This window comes from Bos mutus, chromosome 13 (genome assembly GCF_027580195.1).
Source record: "Bos mutus isolate GX-2022 chromosome 13, NWIPB_WYAK_1.1, whole genome shotgun sequence".
In the NCBI taxonomy this organism is placed as follows: Eukaryota; Metazoa; Chordata; class Mammalia; order Artiodactyla; family Bovidae; genus Bos; species Bos mutus.
In genome coordinates this window covers 22,867,949-22,889,972 of record NC_091629.1, presented here as the reverse complement: position 1 = coordinate 22,889,972, position 22,024 = coordinate 22,867,949, and the positions used below count along the sequence as shown (strand labels likewise).

The 22,024-nt window shown below is 47.2% G+C and overlaps 1 protein-coding gene across 1 annotated transcript in view; it reads left to right on the top strand.

The window, feature by feature from the left end:
* Positions 1 to 403: 403 nt before the first annotated feature.
* Positions 404 to 22,024, top strand: part of BFSP1 (beaded filament structural protein 1) — a 38,761-nt gene continuing 17,140 nt past the window's right edge. Inside the window, exons 1-5 of the mRNA XM_070382065.1 lie at positions 404 to 1,225; positions 6,518 to 6,578; positions 17,403 to 17,498; positions 18,413 to 18,505; positions 20,725 to 20,832. Coding sequence (XP_070238166.1) covers positions 852 to 1,225; positions 6,518 to 6,578; positions 17,403 to 17,498; positions 18,413 to 18,505; positions 20,725 to 20,832 — 732 coding nt within the window. The 5' untranslated portion in view covers positions 404 to 851. The remainder of the gene's footprint in view (positions 1,226 to 6,517; positions 6,579 to 17,402; positions 17,499 to 18,412; positions 18,506 to 20,724; positions 20,833 to 22,024) is intronic.

Here is a 22,024-nt window from a genome sequence, read left to right as displayed (position 1 = left end):
TGACACAAATTCCTTTATATATCTAATTAGAGTTGGCCAATTTATCAAATCTTTAGGCTGTAAGAATTTTTTCTTTGGTTGGAAGAATCTATTATGCCAATGTCCGGATGGAGCTCGGCTTGCATCTCCTACTTCAGAAAGGCTGTCAGAATCCATGAGCCTCAGGATAGTATTAATAGTAACAACTGTGCAAGGTTTTCTGAGTTACTGTGCAAAGAAGAGATTCCTTACAAACACGTACAAGTATCAGTAAGATCTTGCGACACACCGCACAATTTATTGAGAAGTGCCATTTGATATTGCATCCAAGGTTAAGAACCACTTAAAGAGGGGTCTTTAATGCCATGGTGTAATTACGAAAAGTAGCTGCTTAAGTAATCAGAAAAGAAAAAGGTATTGTTAAAAAGCTCTAGAATTGAGAGCTTGACAGAAAGAGAAGAGACAAAGCCAGGGGTCCTTGAGCTCTCCAGCTAGACCAAGGTTAACAAGCCCCCCTTGGGCTTTCTTCGCAATTCCACAGTGGAAACAAGTCAGAAGAAAGGTATGCTTCTTTTGTCCTCCCGACCCTCCATTTACTCAAAAGCAACGGGCTCGACAATCCCGGAACAAAACCCTCATGGCGCTGGGTAACCTTCCAACCCTCAGAGCTCTATGGGCCGCTAAGCCAGCGCACAAAAGCGGGCCCCGCCGCTCTTTTGTTCTTCCCGAGGCTGGGCGCCGCGTGGAGAGACAGCTGACACGCTCTGGAACGTCCCAGCTGCGCACCCTGGGCCTCCGATGTTTATTTAGCGGACTGCTGGCTCGGCTAGGTGCCTCCGGGACCCAGCCGTGCGCCCGCCCGCAGAGGAGCCATGTACCGGCGCAGCTACGTGTTCCAAACCCGCAAGGAGCAGTACGAGCGCGCCGAGGAGGCGCCGCGCGCCGCAGAGCCGGACCGCCTGGCGGAGGCCCGGGCGGCCGCGCCGAACCTGGCGGCGCTGCAGGGGCTCGGCGAGCGCGTGGCCGCTCACGTCCAGCGGGCCCGGGCGCTCGAGCAGCGGCATGCCGTCCTCCGGAGGCAGCTGGACGCCTTCCAGCGCCTGGACGAGCTGGCCGGCCCCGAGGATGCCCTGGCCCGCCACGTCGAGGGCAACCGCCAGCGCGCCCGGGACCTGGCGGCCGAGCGCACCCGGCTGGAGCGCCAGGGCGCAGAGGCGCAGCGCGCGCTCGACGAGTTCCGGAGCAAGTAAGCGGCGCCTCTAGGGTGACAGGCGGCGCGGGCCGGGAGCGCGCGGCCACTGGGCTGGGAGGGCAGTCTCTGATCTCCGGGCGACCGGTGACTTTATCTCCGCGGAGGCACGCACGTGGTGCGTTTTCCTGAGCTAGGGCTAGCTTCCGTTGTGATGCCGTGTCACATGAAATGGTGTAATTTACTTTTTAAACCTGTCTTAATATCTAGATATAATTACATGCAATAAAATGCACACATTCAAGAGCATCGTGTAATGAGTTGAGAAACGTAGGTACCCATTTAACTACTAAAACAAGATATTTCCTCTACCCAAAAAGTTCCTTTTTGCCCTTTCCCAGTCTTTGGTTCCCCCTCCCCAGTCCCCTCAACGGAGGCGCCCAGGGTTCTGATTTCTGTCACTATAGATTACTATTGCCTGTTCTAGAATTTCACAAAAAATGGAATCTTCTAGACATATTCTATGTGTCTGGCTCCTTCTGCTCTGCATAGTGTTTTTGAGATTGTTGTTGTTCGTTGCTAAGTCGAGGCTAACTCTTTGCCACCCCATGATGGATGTTTATTAATGCTCCAGGCTCATCCTGTTATAGAGGGTATTGCACCCATTTCACAGACTGGGATTCAGACAATGTATTGATTTAGGGGAAAGGTCACTCAGCTGGTGACTGCTGCATCAGGATTGGAATTCAGGTCTTGAACATGCAAAGTCTAACTGTCTTCACTGTATCACAGCTGACACCTGGACATTGTTTCAACCTGTGTCCTCTAGGGTCTGGCTACTCAAAGTGCGATCCATGGGCCAGCAGTTTCCCATCACCCAGGAGCTTGTTAAAAAAGGAGACTCTTGGGCCCCCCCCCTCTCCCCCGCAACCCAGAGCTCCTGGATCTGACTGCTCTTTAACAAGACGCCCCCAGGTGATTCAGCATTTAAGTTAAACATTGAAGTTTCAAAAGTCCTGGTCCTGGGCAATGTGCCCCCTTTTGATAGAATGAATAATGCTTTAAAATCACCCTAAAAGCTGTTAAAAAAAAAAAGATGCTCAGCAATTTGTCAACATTTTTCCAGGTTATAAATGAGTGTGCACTTTGACTCAGCTGGGTGCTTCGGGAATTTATCCTCGGATATTCTGTGTGTGCGTGTGCTAAGTCACTTCAGTGTAGTCTGACTGTCTATGACCCTATGGACTGTAGCCCGCCAGGCTCCTCTGTCCATGGAATCCTCCAGGCAAGAATACTGGAGTGGGTTGCCATTTCCTTCTCTGGGGAATCTTCCTGACCTAGGGATCGAGCCCGCAGCATTTCTTAATGTTTTCTGCATTTGGTAGGTGGGTTCTTTACCACTAGCGCCACTGGGCAGTTCCCTCTGATACTCAAGCAGGTGTCAAAGGACATGTCCACAAGGATATTCCCTGCAGCATGATCTCAGTAACTAAGACTTGGAACCTGAATGCCTGTTAATAGGAGTCAGGTTATGAAATTGTGCTTCATTCATGCAATGGAATTCTATGCAATTGTAAAAAAAAAATAGTGTGTTATTATTATCTATTTTAAAAAGACAGGGGGAGGCATAGAGATTTTTTGCTTGCAAAAGGACACAAGCACACACACAGAAACCTAACAACACTGCTTACCTATGAGGATAAGGGAGGACGAACAGAGGTAGAGGGAGAATTTTAACTTAACGTTTTCTGATGTCATTTAAAAAATTCTCTGACCATGTAAGAGATTTATATGTTTAAAAATTATATAAATTAATGAAAAAAATTCAGAGGTAGACCTGATCTGAGACCTCAAGTGGAGCCCAGGATTTCCATATTTAATGAGCTCCACTGGTAATTTCAGTGAACAGCCAGGTTTGAGGATCTCTGGTCTAGGGTAGCTGGAGAGTTTTCTTCAAATGTGCTCTGTGTTTGTATTACATATTCTCAGCCCCAGATGTGAACAGGTTGTTCAGCATTGTATATCGAGCCTGTTTATCTGATCATAAGCATTCATTCCATCAGTCCTGCTGTTTCTGGTTTTCTTTCTTTTTAGCTGTGCTGTGTGGCATGCAGGATCTTAATTCCCTAACCAGGGACTGAACCTTTGGCCCCTGCAGTGGAAGTGTAGAGTCTTAACCATTGGACTGCCAGGAAAGTCCCTGTTTCTGGTTTTGATCCTGGAAGAAGGCACCTGAAAATCCCTATAGCTCTTCAAGGGAAAACTGAGGTTTGCAGAGGGCCTGTGGGTGGCAGGACTTGAACTTGGGTTTTTCGCCTGGAGGCTCACACCCTTTTCAGAATGCTGTGCCTTGGAGAGAAACCTTCCTTGGACACCTGTGGAGTGAGGCCTTCACTCATATAAAGTTCATGTTACCTAAAGCAATGGAGGTGAATGTTGGTGAATGACACAAGGCAGCTCCATGGGTCATCTGGATACCCCAGATCCCCAGATGGCCTTTACCTAGGCCACAGTCCTTGGGTCACAGTCGGCTGTGATTTGACTGGGCAAGCATGACTCCTGGGAGCCCTCAATGGAGGGTGGCTGTGTTGAGTTTTCCTGATTTTACTTGATTCTGGGTTGTGTGTCCATCATGGAGCAGGCCCCTCAGGCTCTCTGATTTATTTGATAATTCTCATTAGTTTATTCCCTCCCAGTGCCCCCTTAGAGAAGTTTTGATAATTAAAATTGGGTAGTGAGATTAGAAAATCATTGTAAAAATTATACACATGTGTAGTACACTGGGGACATACACTGAGTTTGGTTTAATTCCAGAGGTGTGGTGATGACTAGCCAGAAATAGGTGAAATTAATGCAGAAACAGGAAGGTATATGCAGCCTTGTTAGGCATATTCTTTACCTGGATAGTTGTATAATTTCAAAATCAGGTCTTTAGCACATCAAAGAAAGGCTAAATAAAATAAAAACTATAAAACAAAACTACCAAAATACTATAAATACAATGATGCATACAAAATACAATGATGAGTCAATTATCCAAATTGCTGAAAGCTAAAATTAATTCTGTCAGTCAGACGATTGAAGCCAAAGTGGTTTTTTCCACCTTATGAATTCACTTCTATATTCACTTCTATGAATATATGAATATATTATGAATTCTTACCATGAATTCTTTATAATGAGATCACCCGTCTTTAATATAATACCTAGACTTGTCTACAGCATGAAACTAGGTTAATATCTTGTTTATTAAGTATGTTTTAAACATTTTAAAAATTATTTTTTAAAAAGTATTTGGCTGTGTGCAGCATGTGGGATCTTAGTTCCCCCACAAAGGATCAAACCTGGGTCCCCTGCACTGAAGGTGTGGAGTCTTAATCACTGGACCACCAGGGAAATCCCTAAATATGTTTTTAAGGTATAGAAATTCTTGGATGTTTCTAGCAGGAAAAAGCAGTAAGAAAATTAAATTTTGTTAACAGTTTTATTTTTAAAGGGAATTAACTATTTAAAAAAAAATCATTTCTGGCTTCATTAGAGCCACACAGAAAACAAACTGCTAAATGTGACATCCTGGTGTGAAAAGAAAAACTTATGCACATATATTTTGCTTACTGGTTACAGCTGAGCTTCTTGGATGGCTCTGGAAATGGGGACACTGAGAACAGTGTTCTTCCCTGAGGTCAGGACTTTTGATTTTGAGCTGCAGTTTCCCAGCACCTGTCAGTGTAAAGTCCTAACTTGAACCTGTGGCATGGGTGTGCAGGGATACAGAAAGCCAGGCTTTGTAGGTTGGGCTAAGTGCTGAGTAGGATTAGTTTCAACTACAAATAAATTCCAAGTTAACATTGGCTTATTCCAAGTGGAAGATTGTTTCTTTCTTGTGTAAGATCTGGGCTAGCAGTTTAGTATGGCACCCTAGGGTAATCAAGGCCCACAAGGCTGTGTGTGGCCTTCAAGAAGGCAGCATTGGTGTTTCAAGGGACAAGATGGAGGAAGGGATGTAGAAGGACATACCTACACCATCTCTTACCAAAGATATCTTCAAGTGGCCACAGGCATGCTTGCTTCCCATTGGTCAGGATTGAGTCACATGGCCACACTGAGCTGCAAGGAAGGCTGGGAAATGTAGTCTTTATTCTAGGCAGCCCTGTGGCTTCCAAACATGGCTTCCTATCTCCTATTAGGATGGATACTGGGGACAGCTTACAGGAAGTGAGGTGGGGGTCATTGCGGAAGGGGCTTTCTCTTTTTCTTCAGGGGATGAAATTCCCCCTAGAGGGAACCTTGTTCTGATCAGAATGATTTCTGGTGTTTCTCTGCTTCCTTGATCTTTAGCTTTTTTTTTTTTTTTTTTTAGGACTCCAGGGAAGAAGCAGACTAGGAGAAAAAAAATACACGTGCTCCTAGCACTGGCTGCTTTATTAATCTTGTGCATGCTTATAACTTTGGTGGTGTCCCCGCTCTACCCAGGCAGTGTGGTAGATGTGGCAGGCTCACATCTGAATCCTGACTCACCCCTCTATGTGTGAAGTCCTCCAGGAGCTGAGCCTGAGAAAGTTGTTTATTTGGGGGATGGTGTCAGGGAGCAGCAGTTGGGGAGTGGGGAAGTGAGGGAGGCAGGGAAAGACCAAGTGGTGCCTCATCCGGCAAGTTACCCTTTGTGACCACTGGCGCCCACCTGTGGGGTGGAGAGCCCTCGTCTGTGGTCCCATCTGGGAGGGAGGGAGCCGGGGCGTGTGTGTCCCCACACCGGAGCTTGCAGGCTGCTTCCAGGCTGACTGGCTCTTTGACCTGTCCAGTCTGCCCTGCCCCCCAGCCCAGGGGAGGCTCTGGGTGTGCAGAACGATTCTGACAGATGCTGAGGCTGTGAGTGAAGCGCCCAGAGCATCTATAGGGGCCTCGGGCCAGTTTCTCAACCTCAGTTTCCCCATCTTTCACATAGGGGTAACAGCAGCTGCTCTCTTCCAGGGTTTTGTAAGGATCAAAGGACACAGTCTAGAAAAGCTGTCTCAGGTGGATGAATACAATAGTATAGGATAGCCAGGTGAGGTCAGGGCAGTGGTGTTTGAGGCAGAACCTTAGGGCAGCCCCCAGGATTGTAACTGCGATCCTAGGGTGACAGCTGTGCTAAGGTCTGATTCCTGCATCCTTGGGTGGCTAGGAGGGGGTGCTGGGGGCTTGGGGCTGGGTCTCCATGTATGGCGCCCCCTATGTATACCATGGAGAAGGTTGGGAAAGGGTGAGTGGGCTCCGAAAGACAGCATCAGCTCCTGCTTCCCATAAAGAGAGGGCGCAGGACTCAGGCTGACTGAATGTCCCACTCTGCCTTCTGTGTCCCGTCTGCAGGTATGAAAATGAGTGTGAGTGTCAACTGCTGCTGAAGGAGATGCTGGAACGACTCAACAAGGTAAGCAGAACCGGACCTGGGGTTTGAGTAGATTCATGGTGGGATTGGCACCCCACTCCAGTACTCTTGCCTGGAAAATCCCATGGATGGAGGAGCCTGGAAGACTGCAATCCATGGGGTCGCTGAGGGTTGGACACGACTGAGCGACTTCACTTTCACTTTTCACTTTCATGCATTGGAGAAGGAAATGGCAACCCACTCCAGTGTTCTTGCCTGGAGAATCCCATGGATGGAGGAGCCTGGTGGGCTGCGGTCTATGGGGTCGCACAGAGTCGGACACGACTGAAGTGACTTAGCATAGCATAGCATAGCATAGCATAGCCTAGCATGGTGGGATTGAGCTAAGCGGCTGAACGATTGTTGTTCCACACGCCTCCTTTTTGTGTTCTTTCAAGACTCCTCCATGTCTTTTGGGGTCACTCTCCTTTTTAAAAAAGTTTTATTGAAGTACCGTTGATTTACAATGTTAATTTCTGCTGTACAGCAAAGTGACTCAGTTATACATATATGTACATTCTTTTTCATCTTCTTTCCCATTACGGTTTTAAGGATGAGGATGAGATGGTTGGATGGCATCACTGATTCAATGGACATGAGTTTGGGTAATCTCCGGGAGTTGGTGATGGACAGGGAGGCCTGGCATGCTGCAGTCCATGGGGTTGCAAAGAGTCAGACATGACTGCACGACTGAACTGAACTGAACTGATGGTTTTATGAGCTGTACAGTAGGACCTTGTTGTTTATCCTTCCTACGTATAATAATTTGCATCTGCGAATCCCAGCCTCCCAATCCATCCCTCCCCTCCCCCCACAACTTGGCAACAAGTCTGTTCTCTGTGTCTGTCTGCTGCCGTCCTTCATGGCTTTGTAACTTCAATGAAATCTTTGTGAGTGAGTGCACACACCCCCATGCACTCCTATCCCACAAGCTACACGAGCTTGTGAGAGATCTCTAGACAATGAAGCTCATTGCTTTGTTCGGCCATCAGGATGTCAGTGTCACAGAGGCTGGCTGTGGTTTGCACCAAACTTGGGAGAGGACTTGCTCCAGGCAGTAGTTACTTGGATCAGTGCTACCGTATCCTGTTAGCTAAGAGTCTTGAGAAGATTCCTCCCCGGGGAAAGTCCCACGAGAACAGAGGACAAAATTTCCTTTTCCCCTCAAACTCCTCACTCTCGAAGTATGAACTGTCTCCATGAGGGAGGTACCGGAGCTTAGGGGGAACTGTTCTCTGCCTGGGCAGTTTCCTTTTCTGGATCCTCCAGCATTTCCTAACTGACTGGATCTTTCTGCTGTAGCCAGGAGAGCTCGACTACCAGATAGCAGAGTGATCTTGGACTGCAGAGGTTATCCGTGGCCAATAGGTCTGAGCATGGTCCTTTTCTGATCATTTTGGAGCTCAAATGTCAGAAGGAAGGACCTACGGGGACTGATGAGTTGAAGGGCTGCTTATTCAGGGTACCTGGCTGCTTTCACCTTCTCCTCTTCCCCACCCATAACCTCATTGCTGATAAAATCTGTCACCCTTCCCTGTTGCACCCAGATGTGGCCTTAAGAGTCTTCTCCAAATGGTTGCCATATGATCCAGCAATCTCACTCCTGGGCAAAACCATAATCCGGACAAAACCATAATTTGAAAAGATACATGCACCCCTATGTACATAGCAGCACTGTTCACAGTAGCCAAGACTTGGAAACAACCTGAATAGCCATCAACAGATGAATGAATAAAGCAGATGGATAAAGAAGCTGCTTCCCTGGTGGCTCAGCTGGAAAAGAATCTGCCTGCAGTGCGAGAGACCTGGGTTTGATCCCTGGGTTGGGAAAATCCCCTGGAGAAGGGAAAGGCTACCCACTCCAGTATTCTGGCCTGGAGAATTCCATGGACTGTATAGTCCATGGGATCCCTAAGACACAACTGAGCAACTTTCACATTCACACATATATACCATGGAATATTACTCAGTTATAAAAAATAATTAAATAATGCCATTTGCAGCAACATGGATGGACCTACAGATTACTGTACTAATCACGTAAGTCAGAAAGAGAAAGACGAATATCATATGATATCACTATATGTGGAACCTGAACTATGACACAAAGGAACATATCTATACAATAGAAACACACTCACAAATATAGAGACTTGTGCTTGTCAGGGAGAAGGAGCGTGGTGGTGGGATGGAGTGGGAGGTTGGGATTAGCAGATACAAACTATTGTATAGAGACTGGATAAGCAATAAGGTCCTGCTGTAGAGCACAGAGAACTATATTCAATATCCTGGGATAAACCATCATGGAAAAGAATATGAAAAAGAACACATTTATGTGTGTATAACTGAGTCACTTTGCTATGTAGCAGAAATTAACAGGTCCTGCTGTAGAGCTCAGGGAACTATATTCAATATCCTGGGATAAACCATAATGGAAAAGAATATGAAAAAGAACATATTTATGTGTATATAACTGAGTCACTTTGCTATGCAGCAGAAATTAACAAAACATTGTAAATCAACTGCATTTTAATAAAATAAATTAAAAAAAGGTTCTTCTCCACATGGAACTCCAGGCAGGGACTTCAGACTGTCAGGGTTTGCTCAGTGTTGGTTACTAGTCCCCTGGCTTTGTCCGATCTCTGTTGTCCAGGACTATTCTGCCAGTTGGTGGGAGGGTCAGAACTACACTTGGGATACTGCGTGTTGCTTCGTGGATTTCACCCACTGTGTGATTCTTCTGTGTCTGTCCATGTGTGAATGTCTGACATGTTGTCCAAGTCAGGACACTGAGTGAAGGAAATTTTAGTAATCACACATGTCGATTGATAGAAACTGGACGGTCTCAGGCCAATTGGGCAGGTGGGCACCCAGTCGTGAGCCCAGAGTTGGCAGGGAGGGTGTCCTGCAGAGGGGTCCTGTGCACACAGTTCAGTGACTGGCTGTGTGCTGAGCTGGGTTGGAAGTCTTAGTTGATTTGGGCCTTATTAGCCTTCGACTTCACTCAGGAGTTCGACTGACACCCATGGCTCATCCCCATTGTTTTTGGCAGAAATTCCAGGCTCCCAGGTGGGGCTACTGTTGTGTCCACAGACCGAGGCCTCTGGGAACAGAGAAAGCTGACCGCCATCAGCTTTACGCACTTTTCAGCCCTTTCCCCGCGCCCCGAACGGCTCGCTCTGCTTTGTAATTGTCCTCACCGTAGGTAGGGCCCCCTCTGGACATGGCACTGAGGTTGTCGCCTGCCCTGCAGAGTGTCATCCTGGGCCTTCCTCAAAGAAGCAAGAGACAGAACTTAGTCCGTTTAACCTTTGGTGGCAAGTGATGTGACTTAAAAACAAGCTCAAACCTTCGATTTTTCTGCTATTACAAAAGCAGTGCGTATTCCCAGTAGACAAATAAGAAATAGAAAATGGAAAATAAGGGAAAGGCATTCCACCCTTTTCCCCGCTTCATTCTGTGACGTAGCGTGTGGACGGTTGGGATCTGAGTCCAGTGGGGATGTTATGAAGGTTCCGTGGGAGGATGGGACCAGGCAGTAGGGTGGGCGGGGGCCACACAGGCTTCGGCATGGCTGTTCCCGGGTGCAGGGGAGACCCTGCTCCCCGCAAGAGCTGTGCCGTCCAGAGCAGGAGGGTGGCCTGCTACTAGGACCCCTCACTCCACTGCGAGTGGCTTCCTCTCTCGGCACCTCAGTTTCTCCATCTGGAAAATGGGAACAACGCCGGTTCCCACCTCAAGAGCAGGTGTTTGTCTGCATGGCTGGTGAAGGTTCAGTGACACAATCGTAGATGTGACCTGCCTGCTACAGTTGTTACTGTAGGTCACCTGATACGATGGACACCAGCTTAGTTCTCTCTAGATGTGGCTGTGTAACCCCAGGGGAGTGGGAGTGTGTAGAGGGATAGCTTTGGAATTGCTGTGAATTTATTTTTGTGACTACCTTTTGTCTATAGCGGATGACATGAAAAAATTCTTTAAAAATGGCATTGAAATATGTATAATATCATATATGAAACGAGTCCCCAGTCCAGGTTCAATGCACGATACTGGATGCTTGGGGCTAGTGCACTGGGACGACCCAGAGGGATGGTATGCGGAGGGAGGAGGGAGGAGGGTTCAGGATGGGGAACACATGTATACCTGTGGCAGATTCATTTTGATATATGGCAAAACCAATACAATATTGTAAAGTTAAATAAATAAAAAAAAAGAAATGTTAGAAATAATTAAGGTAATGAAAAGATGTATTTATAACATCAACAACCTTGATGCCAAAATGAGAAAATTATCTGTAAAGTGATTTGACAGGGCTGGATCAAAAAATAGTTTTAAAACTATAAAAAAATTCTTTAAAAATTTTAAAAATTTAAGAAATTAAAAAAATTCCTTTTTAAATACATGTCAATAAACATGAATCAATTGGAAAAGAATACAGGGTGAATAGTAGATTTGGATGTGTCAGAAATCACGAACACAGGATGCAAATGCAGTGAATGGAGAGGTCCCTGCATCAGCTCTCGGAACCTCAGAACAGCCTTGAGGATTTTGGGTTTTTTACCCAAAAAAAGAGGTGGGATATCACATCTCTGTCAGGGCAGGAGCTCACCCTCACTGAATCTAAATGACTCAGAGCCCCCCATTCACTCTTGGTAGGTATGGACAGGGTCTTCCTTTATTTTTTCCATTAGCATTTAATTGTTTTGTTTTTTATTTTTAACTTTTTAATGAAGTAATAGTTGATTTTCAATATTATGTTAGTTTTAGGTGTACAGCATAGGGTTTCAGTATTTGTATAGGCTATGCTCCATTAGAAGTTACTAGAACTGACCTGATGATTTTTAAATAGTTGGGTTTGGCTAATCTCTAGGACTCATTGTTTTACATATATAAATGGTAAGGTGTAGACTTCAAGATTTCTCTTTTTAAAAAAAAAATTCCCAGAATCTTAAAATGCTGTAAGTTCTAGCTGAAGGCTTTCACTTGAAAACAGGGTAAAGAAATACCTAAAGCTGCCATGTGTGTTTTTCTGTGTGAGTCGTGAATCTTAAACATGTTTGGAAAAGAGCAAGAGGTGAGGGAGTTTAAGAGGTGAAAGCACTTTTGCTTTCAGGCCTACAAGCCTTCGTATGTACAAGAATTCCTCTGAGGCTGGGGATGAACTTCTGGAGAAGAGGAGAAGGATCTGGGAAGCAGAGTTTTGGAGGAGGCTGGTGGTGGAAGGCAGGAAGTTGGTTTTGTTTTTTTTTTTGTTTTGGCCCAATCTGGGAGCACGTGGGATCTTAGTTCCCCTTAGTTCTCACAGGGGTTGAACCTGTGCCCCCTGCATTGGAAGTGTGGCAGCGTGGAGTCCTAACCTCTGGACCTCCAGGGAAGTCCCAGCAGCTGGTTTTTTTGTTTTTTTAAATTTTTTTAGTTGGACTGGTTTGGGTGTAGATACAGACAGTTGAAGCTCAACATTCAGAAAACTAAGATCATGGCATCTGGTCCCATCACTTCATGGGAAATAGATGGGAAAACAGTGGAAACAGTGTCAGACTTTATTTTTGGGGGCTCCAAAATCACTGCAGATGGTGACTGCAGCCATGAAAGTAAAAGACGCTTACTTCTTGGAAGGAAAGTTATGACCAACCTAGATAGCATATTAAAAAGCAGAGATATTACTTTGCCAATAAAGGTCCGTCTAGTCAAGGCTACGGTTTTTCCAGTGGTCATGTATGGATGTGAGAGTTGGACTGTGAAGAAGGCTGAGCACTGAAGAATTGATGCTTTTGAACTGTGGTGTTGGAGAAGACTCTTGAGAGTCCCTTGGACTGCAAGGAGATCCAACTAGTCCATCCTAAAGGAGATTAGTGCTGGGTGTTCATTGGAAGGACTGATGCTGAGGCTGAAACTTCAATACTTTGGCCACCTCATGTGAAGAGTTGACTCATTGGAAAAGACCCTGATGCTGGGAGGGATTGAGGGCAGGAGGAGAAGGGGACGACAGAGGATAAGATGGCTGGATGGCATCACCGACTCGATGCATATGAGTTTGGGTAAACTCTGGGAGTTGGTGGACAGGGAGGCCTGGCGTGCTGCGATTCATGGGGTCGCAAAGAGTCGACACGACTGAGCGACTGAACTGACAGACAGTTGAAGTTTTTAATGGATTTCCAGCATCTCTGTGGCTGAGTTAGCAAGGTTGATTTTTCAAGGGTATGTTGGACTCCAGTTAGTTTCTCCAGTCCCTTTCTAAAACATGGTCTCAAAAGTGAAAGTGTTAGTCGCTCAGTTGTGTCCAACTCTTTGCAACTCAGTGGACTGTAGCCTGCCAGGTCCTCTGTCCAAGGGATTCTCCAGGGAAGAATCCTGGAGTGGGTTGCCATGCCCTCCTCCAGGGGATCTTCCCGACCCAGGGATCGAATCCAGGTCTCTCGAATTGTGGGCAGATTCTTTACCATTTGAGCTACTCGAAAAGCCCCCCTGAAGAAAGATGGTCTAGACCAGTGGATCTAGCATCAGCAACACGTGGAGGGTGTGTTAAAACAGTTTCCTCGTCCTTTCACCCCAGAAATTCTGATCCAATAGGTCTGGGATCCACCAGATCTTTCATTTTTCAAATCATTTCCAGATAGTGTGGTCCAGGAACCACACTTTGCGAACCACTCAACTAGATGTAAAACACACAGTATCAGGGTTGGAACATTTTCTAAAATTAGACTTTTGGCTCAGAGTCTTGATTTGGAAAAATCTAGACGCTTTTCTGCTGGTGGAGCTTTTGAAACTGCAGCTGACAGCATCCAAAAGCATAATAAAAACACAAGCGTCCACACATTTCTGAATTCTGGTGCAAACAAAAGAAAACACTTCCAAAAGAATTCTACCCCCCTCTACCAGCAGCTGCACATTCCAGCAGCAGCGACTCACCTTTGGGAGTTTTTCCGGGCAGTTTATCAGATGATTGTCTTCAAAGCGAGAGAATGTGCTTGCAGGGCATCTGATTAATCTCTCTTTTAAGGGCAAATGTGGGCTGGCCTTTTGTTATCATTCTCAGCAGTTTAAAAAGTTGGCTGATGGGACCTAAGGGGTTATTGGGCTTGACCCTGAGGAAGGTCAGGGAAGAGCAGAAGGCACCTTGCAGGGTGGGGTCAGGACTCAGCGTTCAACTCCTGACTAGTAGGGAGAAGTCCAGGACAGACCCCAGGCCTGTTAGCTCCTGTTAACTTCTGTTAATCAGCTGAATGACCCACTGGCTCCATGTCTCCCTGTCTGTAAGTTGAGACTCTATCGTTTCTGAGCTGTCTTAGGCAGAGCCCTTAAGGTCCGTGGATTTGCTTGAAGGGCATCTGATGGAGGAGGGTTGCTGGACAGTCAGGGTTCCTATCCGCGCCCGCCTCCGACCAACCATCATGTCCCTTAGGAAACACATCTCTGCTTTGCTTCTATATGTTGGCTTCCCTGAGATGTTTTGTTTGCAGGATGTGGCTACAAAATGTCTGAGGACCCATGGCCTCTAGGGTCCCTTCTATTTCTAAAACTTTTACAAAAGGATAGCCCTTTGTAAGTCATAACACAAGAGGTCTTCAGTCCAGTAATTGTGTATCAGTTGTGGATGAATTTTTGGTGAAAGTTTCAGATGTTTGAGAATTCCCTATCCCACCCCATCCTCAGCAGTCTTGAGGGGTCGAGGGATGGGGCAGGTGGGAAAACATCCCAAAGGGCTGCCTCACACGTCTGCACCCAGCACTGCCCCGCCTCTGGCCCCAGGGCTAGCTGTTCCTACTAAGCAGGGCCCGCTCCTTAGAGCTGAGATGCCACTTCCACCAGGAACCACCGTGCCTGAAGTGGGCAGGGCTGCACTCCTGAGCCCTTGGACCTTCCTTTCTGTCAGTGTGGTCCTGGTAGGACTGTCAGCAAGATAACAGTCACGTGATCATGTGGGCCAATCATAGCTCTCTCTCAGAGATGTCGCTCCTGAGGGGCAGAGATAAGTGCCTTTGGAGCTGGTCATCCTGGTGTCCAGGCCACAGCCCGCTGCTACTTGCTTTGCTGGGACTGCACTGGTTTCTATCCTTCCTGAGGCCTGACTCTTTTTCCCTTGGGGTCTGTAGATTACCTGGGGTATTTCTGGCTCCTCAGCCCTTTTCCACTGCTGGGAAGACACCAGGCTTCCTTTCCTTCAGCATTTCTCTGTTGAAGAGGCTTCCTCAGGCTATGTGACAATTCTGAGTAATTCAGAAGCCCATTCACCAGGACCTCCAAGGGGCCTTCCACCTTCCCTGGAGCATCTGCGTGAGACCATCAGTAATGCTGTGCTCTCCCAGGGACAATTCATCATGATGACCCTAACCCCTATTAGTACCAGGAGGGCAAGTGTCTCAGAATATCTTGTCCTGTCCACATACCTTGACTGTCTTAACTCTGTTCATGCAGGGGTGGAGAATATCTTAAGTATTTTAGCAGACCACATTCTACCTGTATGGATGAGAGCCTGTTGCTAACATTCATAGTGCTTTTTAATAAGTCATTAGGAAGTCAGTAAAAACGCACTTAGCAAGGCCTCAGGTATTGGTAGAAATGCAAGGCAGAGGTGTCTTGGGAGAGGAACAAGGTCCTTGGCCCTGTAACATCTCACTGAATTGTTGAAGCATTTAAGTCAATCCCACACATCATATTACTTTCTTATTAAGAGCACAAATACTTCTTCACACCTGTTTGGTTGGTCAAAGGAAGATTGATGAGATAAAAGTTGGTGAATTATCAAAAAGTTTGGTAAGAACATTCAACCTTCTGTTGTGTCATTTCCAACTTTAAAGGAGCAAACACTCTTCACCTCAGCATTCATGCTAAAAAAATGCATTTTGTATTGAAGATGGGTGGTCCCAAGGTAAGTGTCAACAGTCCTCTGGAGAAACCTATTAAAATTAAGGTTTCCTACTCGATAGTTTGTCTTTTGACTTCATCAATGGTTTCTTTTGCTATGCATAGCTTTTGAGTTTGATATAGTCTTGCTTGGGCTTCCCCAATGGCTCAGTGGTAAAGAAACCGTCTGCAGTGCAGGAGACACTGAAGATGTGGATTTGGTCCCTGGGTTGGGAAGATCCCCTGGAAAAGAAGATTGCAATCCACTCAAGTATTCTTGCCTGGGAAATCCCATGGATAGAGAAGCCTGGTGGGCTACAATCTGTGGGGTGGCAAAAGATGCCACATGACTGAACGACTAAACAGCAGCAAGAAATAGTCTTACTTGCCAATTTTTTATTTTGTTGCTTGTGCTTTAAGTGTCACGTCCAAAAATTCATTGCCAACACCCATGCCAGGGAGGTTTTTTCCTGTTTCTTCTTGGAGTTTTGTTTCAGTATAAAATTATTTAAGTCTCTAACCCATTTCCCCACTCCAGTACTCTTGCCTGGAAAATCCCATGGACGGAGGAGCCTGGTAGGCTGCAGTCCATGGGGTCGCTAGTCAGACACTACTGAGCGACTTCACTTTCACTTTTCAGTTTCATGCATTGGAGAAGGAAATGGCAACCCATTCCAGTATTCTTGCCTGGAGAATCCCAGGGACAGGGGAGCCTGGTGGGCCCCCGTCTATGGGGTTGCACAGAGTCAGACATGACTGAAGCGACTTAGCAGCAGCAGCAGCTAACCCATTTAGAGTTCGTTTTTGAATGGTATAAAATAGGGCTCTAGCTTCATTCTAAAGTAAAGGTTTCAGTGTTAAGGGAAACCTGTTTCTTAGTCTTAGAAACTCAACTCACTGATGAGAGGCTCTAGAACAAATACAGATGTGTCAGATTTTAAGGTTGTGTATGTGTTATCATTGTTCAGTTGCTAAGTCCTGTCTGACTCTTTGCGACCCCATGGACTTCAGCACACCAGGCCTCTCTGTCCTTTACTATCTCCTGGAGTTTACTGAAATTCATGTCCATTGATTCAGTGACGCTATCCCACTATCCCATCCTTTGTCGCCCCCTTCTCCTCCTGTCCTCAATCTTTCCCAGCATAAGGGTCTTTTCCAATGATTTGGCTCCTCACATTAGGTGGCCAAAGCTTTGGAGCTTCAGCATCAGTCCTTCCAATGAATATTCAGGGTTGATTTCCTTTAAGATTGATTGGTTTGATTGTTGTCCAAGGGACTCTCAAGAGGCTTCTCCAGCACCATAATTCGAAACTGTGTTAGTCTCTTAGTCATGTCCAGCTCTTTGTGAGAGCCGGACATGGACTGTAGCCCACCAGGCTCCTCTCTCCATGAAATTTTCCAGGCAAGAATACTGAAGTGGGTTGCCATTTCCTCCTGCACAAGATCTTCCCCACCCAGGGACGGAACCTGCATCTTGTGCACTGCAGGTAGATTTTTACCACGGGAGCCATCAGGGAAGCAATTTTAAGGTTATTGGCATGCAAGCATACTGTTTCTCCCTGAATTTTCTAGATCAAGGCTTCTCAGCCCTGGCACTATTGGCATTAGGGACTGGAGGTTTATTTGTTGTGTGAGGTTGTCCTATGTATTGTGAGATGTTTAGCAGCATCTGTGACCCCTACCCACTTGATGCCGGTAGTAGCACTCCACCTCCCAAATGGTGACAATTAAAAGTATGTCCAGATTGTGCCAAATGTCCCCGGGGGCGGGGGGGCAGAATCACCCCTGCCTGAGAGCTATTGTGGTAGACCAGGTCCAGTGGGCTAACCCAATGCTCTGCTAGAAATGCAGAATCCCGGACGCCGTCCCAGACCTACCAAACAGCAGTCTGCCTGTTAACCAGACCCCCAGTGGTCTGTGTGTTCAGATTTCACACCCACCCCATGGCCTCTCCAAATCAGAATTGTGACCCTCTTGTTGCAGGAGGCAGATGAAGCCCTGCTACGTAACCTGCGTCTTCAGATTGAAGCCCAGTTTCTGCAGGATGACATCAGTGCAGCCAAGGACAGGTACAAAAAGGTAACCACAACCCCTCTTGCAGCCCTTTCCCACCGGAAACCAGTCCGGAGCTCTCGTGGCTGAAAAATGAGATGGCTGCAGTGGGCTGCCCAGGTGAACTGGGCTGGACAGTGCTTAGTGAACCAGACGTGCAGGGGGGGGGTGGTTTTGGGGTGTGTGTGTCAGGGGATGGGGTGGGAGCCAGTATCTATGGGAGACATTACAGTCCACAGAGTGATTGCACGTGAATCCGTCTTGATTAGGCAAAACTGGTTCAGATCAGAAAATGGAGAAAATGCAAAAACTGTAAATTTTCACTGCTGCCTCTGAGGGAACATGTGGCCTGCAGGAGCCCCCTGGAGAAGGAAATGGCAACCCACTCCAGCGTTCTCGCCTGGGAAATCCCATGGGCAGAGGAGCCTGGTGGGCTACAGTCCACGGGGTTGCAGAGAGTCGGACATGACTTAGCGACTAAACAGCAATAGCAAGAGCCTTCTCTCAGGTACTGCTGTGTTCTGCCCACAGCCCTACCGGCTTCTCGTAGCCTCATGCTGCGGTGGGGTGGGGGTGCTTGGTGTTCTGGGAAAGTCCAGTCCCGGAGCTATGTAACCTAAGGCCAGTGGTCTAACCTCTCTGAGCTTGTGCATCTTGAAAATGCAAGTGCCAGACACTCTTTTCCTGCCCAGCTGTGTCACCTGAGCACAGCAGACCTGAGGGCTGACCTCTCCAGGGACCTGGCCTCCCTCCAGCTTCAGTGTCTGTGTCTCTGCCTCAGGACCTGCTCCAGGCGGCAGAGGGCGGCTTTTGTGTAGATAAAAGGAGGCATCAGGCGCCCTCGAGCAGGTCACTGTCTGATATCCCGAGGGTCACATTAGCCCGGAGGGAGAAACTCAGGCAGTTCAGGTTTTAATGAGAACTCTTTCCTTCCCTGACAGAATCTTCTGGAGATTCAGACCTATGTCACCATCCTGCAGCAGATCATCCAGACCACCCCGCAGGCAGCTGCCATAACGAGTGGGATGCGGGAGGTAAGAGCAGGAGCCGCAGCAGCAGGGTGGCCACACGTGGGCATTGGTCCTGCAGCCCCAGGGCTGGTGCCCAGAGGCCCAGGGAGAGTCATCAGGTTGGACTGTCTGGGGCCCCCAACCCAACCTGAGCATTCATATTCAAGTTTACTCTTTTGCTCTTTCAGTCTGTAAGTGAACAAGGGTATCTAGACATTTGAGGACATAAACTCTGCTGCTGACCGTCTTCCTAGGTGTTTGTCCTCTCTTCCTTGTTTAGCTTATAAGAAACTACCAGACTATCTCCCAAGCTCTGTAGCATCACTGCATCCCCACCCCCAGCCACAGATGGGAGCTTCTGTTGCTTTGCTTTCTTGTCTGCACTGGGATGTTGGGCTTTTATTTTGGTTTTGCTGTTTGCTGTTCTAATAAATGTGTTGTGTATCTTGTTATGAGCATTTTTTTTTTTAAGCCACACCACATGGTTTGCAGGAATCTTAGTTCCCGAAAGGGATCGAACCCTCAGCAGTGAAAGCACAGAGTCCTAACCACTGGACCACCAGGGAATTCCTTGTTGAGTATCTTTTCAGTCAAGACATATGGATGCTTATCTGCCATCCATGTATCTATGATTCACGTATCTTCTGTGTTGGACCAAGACCCAAGTCTTTTGCATATATATCTATATCTATATATGATTGGGTTGTTTGTTTTCTTATTCCCCTTATCAATTTGACCGTAATTTTGAATCCAGAAAATTGAAGATAGTGAGTGACTCTGTTTTTCCAGGTCAGGCTCTACTAATGAGGAGGCAAGTCTGGGGCATGAAAACTGTCAGGACCGGTTAGAGATGGTTGAAGCTGTTTTGGAATTTGGGTGTAAAACTGTATTCCCAGTATAATGTTCCAGATTCCTTCCTCACTCAGCTCTTTAACAGTTCAACAGGATATTGACCTATATTTTTTCCTCCTGTGGTTTATGGGATTTTGTGATGCACGATACGGTATGTGTAGAAATAGACTGAGAAGGATACAGATTAAAACAGAAATGTCATGTGGTCTTTCTCTGGAGAAGTGTTACGCTGAGGTCAGGGTTTTGTGGACTGTTCAGCTGATGAGATTCTGTGTTTTTCTGCAGAGATGACTTAGGATAGAAGTCTGCTCAAGCCCACACCCTGCAGAACCAGTGGGCAAGGGTAGCTGACTGCTTTATGTTTATTTGAACCTAACTTTTTATATCAAAGCTGAAGAAATCCCCAAATTTGCTTTTGGAACATAGTTGAATCCTGCCAAGTAACATCTGAGAGGCAGAAGGGTTACTTCTTTTGGCCTTGATGGGGATATTCTTGTCCACATTGCTCACCAATGACCCCAAGTGAACTGTGTGCGTGTGTGTTTAGCTGCTTTAGTTGTATCCAACTCTGTGTGACCCTACGGACTGTAGCCCACCAGGCTCCTCTGTCCACGGGGTTCTGCAGGTAAGAATACTGGAGTAGGGTGCCATATCCTCCTCCAGGGGATCTTCCCAACCCAGGGATCAAACCCACATCTCTTTACGTCTCCTGCGTCGGCAGATGGATTCTTTACCACAAGTGCCACCTGGGAAGTCACAAGTGAACTGCTCTAAAACACAGCTTTTCCTAAAGCATAATTTTCTTTGTCAGAGATTTCTTTCCAGACGCTTTATTGTATTTTGCAAACATTTTCCCCTTTAATTCAAAGGTGTTTTGTATCAGAGCACACTTATAAAATCATAATAGTTTGTTTCCTTGTAGCCCCATTTGTCTGAGTTGTAGGAATGTAGAACCATTTAGACTTAGTTTGATGGCGTCAGTGATTGTCAGAGACCCTCAGCATCACTTGGGAACTTGAGAAAAATGCAGAATCTTCAGCCAGACCCCCCAGCAGACCCACTGAGTCACAATCCCCATTTCAGCAGGATGCTCAGGGATTCATGTGCACTTTGCAAAGCACATTTAGATCCTGGTGCCTCCTTCTTTGCTTCTAAGGGCACTAATCCCACCATGGGGGCCCCACTCTAGTGACCTCATCTCCACCTCCCTTCCTGCCAAAGTCCCAGCCCAGATGCCTTCCCATGGCGGGAGGGGGTCAGGGCCTCAGCCTGTGAATCTGAGGGCGGGGTTAGGGGGATGTGAATGTGCAGAACACAGGAGGCCTCTCCGCTCCTCTACGTGTTTCCTCCCATGACAAGTGTGTGATGCTGAGTCTGGCTTCTTTGTACAGGAGAAGCTCCTGACAGAACGGGAAGCCGCCGCCCTGCAGTGCCAGCTGGAGGACGGCAGGGAGATGATCTGCCTCCTGCAAGCCCAGAGAACCGAGCTGCAGGCCCAGGTGCGCCCCACCCTCTGCAGGCTCATTCTGGTGTCACATGCCCGAGAGACTTGCGCACGTTTGTCTCACTGTGTTGTTTTGTTGTTGTTTAGTCCCTCTGTTGTGTCCAACTCTTTGTGACCCCATGGGCTATATAGCCTGCCAGGCTCCTCTGTACTGGAGTGGGTTGCCATGCCCTCCTCCAGAGAATCGTCCCGACCCAGGGATCAAACCCAAATTTCCCACATCTCCTGCATTGCACATGGATTCTTTACCACTGAGCCACCAGGGAAGCCCTGTCTCACTGTACATTCTCACAAACTTGGCACACCTGTGTGCCCAGCCCTCAAGTGACAGACAGCGTCCCTAGGGGGGTGACCAGCTGTCTGCATAGACGGAGGGCTGCCCAGGGCACTGCCCTTCCTGCTCAGACTGGAAAGGGCCTGCGCCAGAGGGGACAGAGAAAGTGAAAGTGAAGTTGCTTACTTGTGTACGACTCTTTGCGACCCCATGGACTGTAGCCAACGAGGTTCCTCCATCCATGGAATTTTCCAGGCAAGAGTACTGGAGTGGGGTGCCATTTCCTTCTCCAGGGAATCTTCCTGACCCAGGGATCAAACCCGGGTCTCCCGAATTGCAAGCAGACACTTTTACTGTCTGAGCCACCAGGGAAGCAGGGACAATAGATCCCACTAATTTCTGGCTCCCGAGAGGTTCCCTCAGGCCCCCTCCCCCACCAAGGGTAAGCTCCCACCTGTGCATAACCGACCCATTTTTCCCAGTTTAAAATTGTTGTAAAAAATAAGAAATGGTCACAGATTGGGGATTTTAATCCTCCACTCGTTTGAATCTGTACTTCCTGCTTCTGACCTGAACTCTCTCCTCTGGAATCTGACTGCAGATTCCAGTCAGAGGGGAGACTGGAGAGAGGGGCTGTTTCTGCATTTGCTCCTGCTCAGAATTTGTTAGTGGAAACTTTGCATTTTCACCCCACCCCTTTTCTGTTCTTGGTGAAGCTTAATTTGCAAACTGAACTCACCAGAAAAGCTCGGTCCTATTTCTACAGGCTTCTTTTGTGGTTCACAGGCTTTGCGGGGCACCTCCGTGATTCCTTCAGTTTCTTTCTGTGGTTCCATGTATCTGGCTGTTCTGATGGGGACATTGGGTTAGAACACGCTCCTTCCTGTTTGACCACATTTCCCAAATCCAAAAG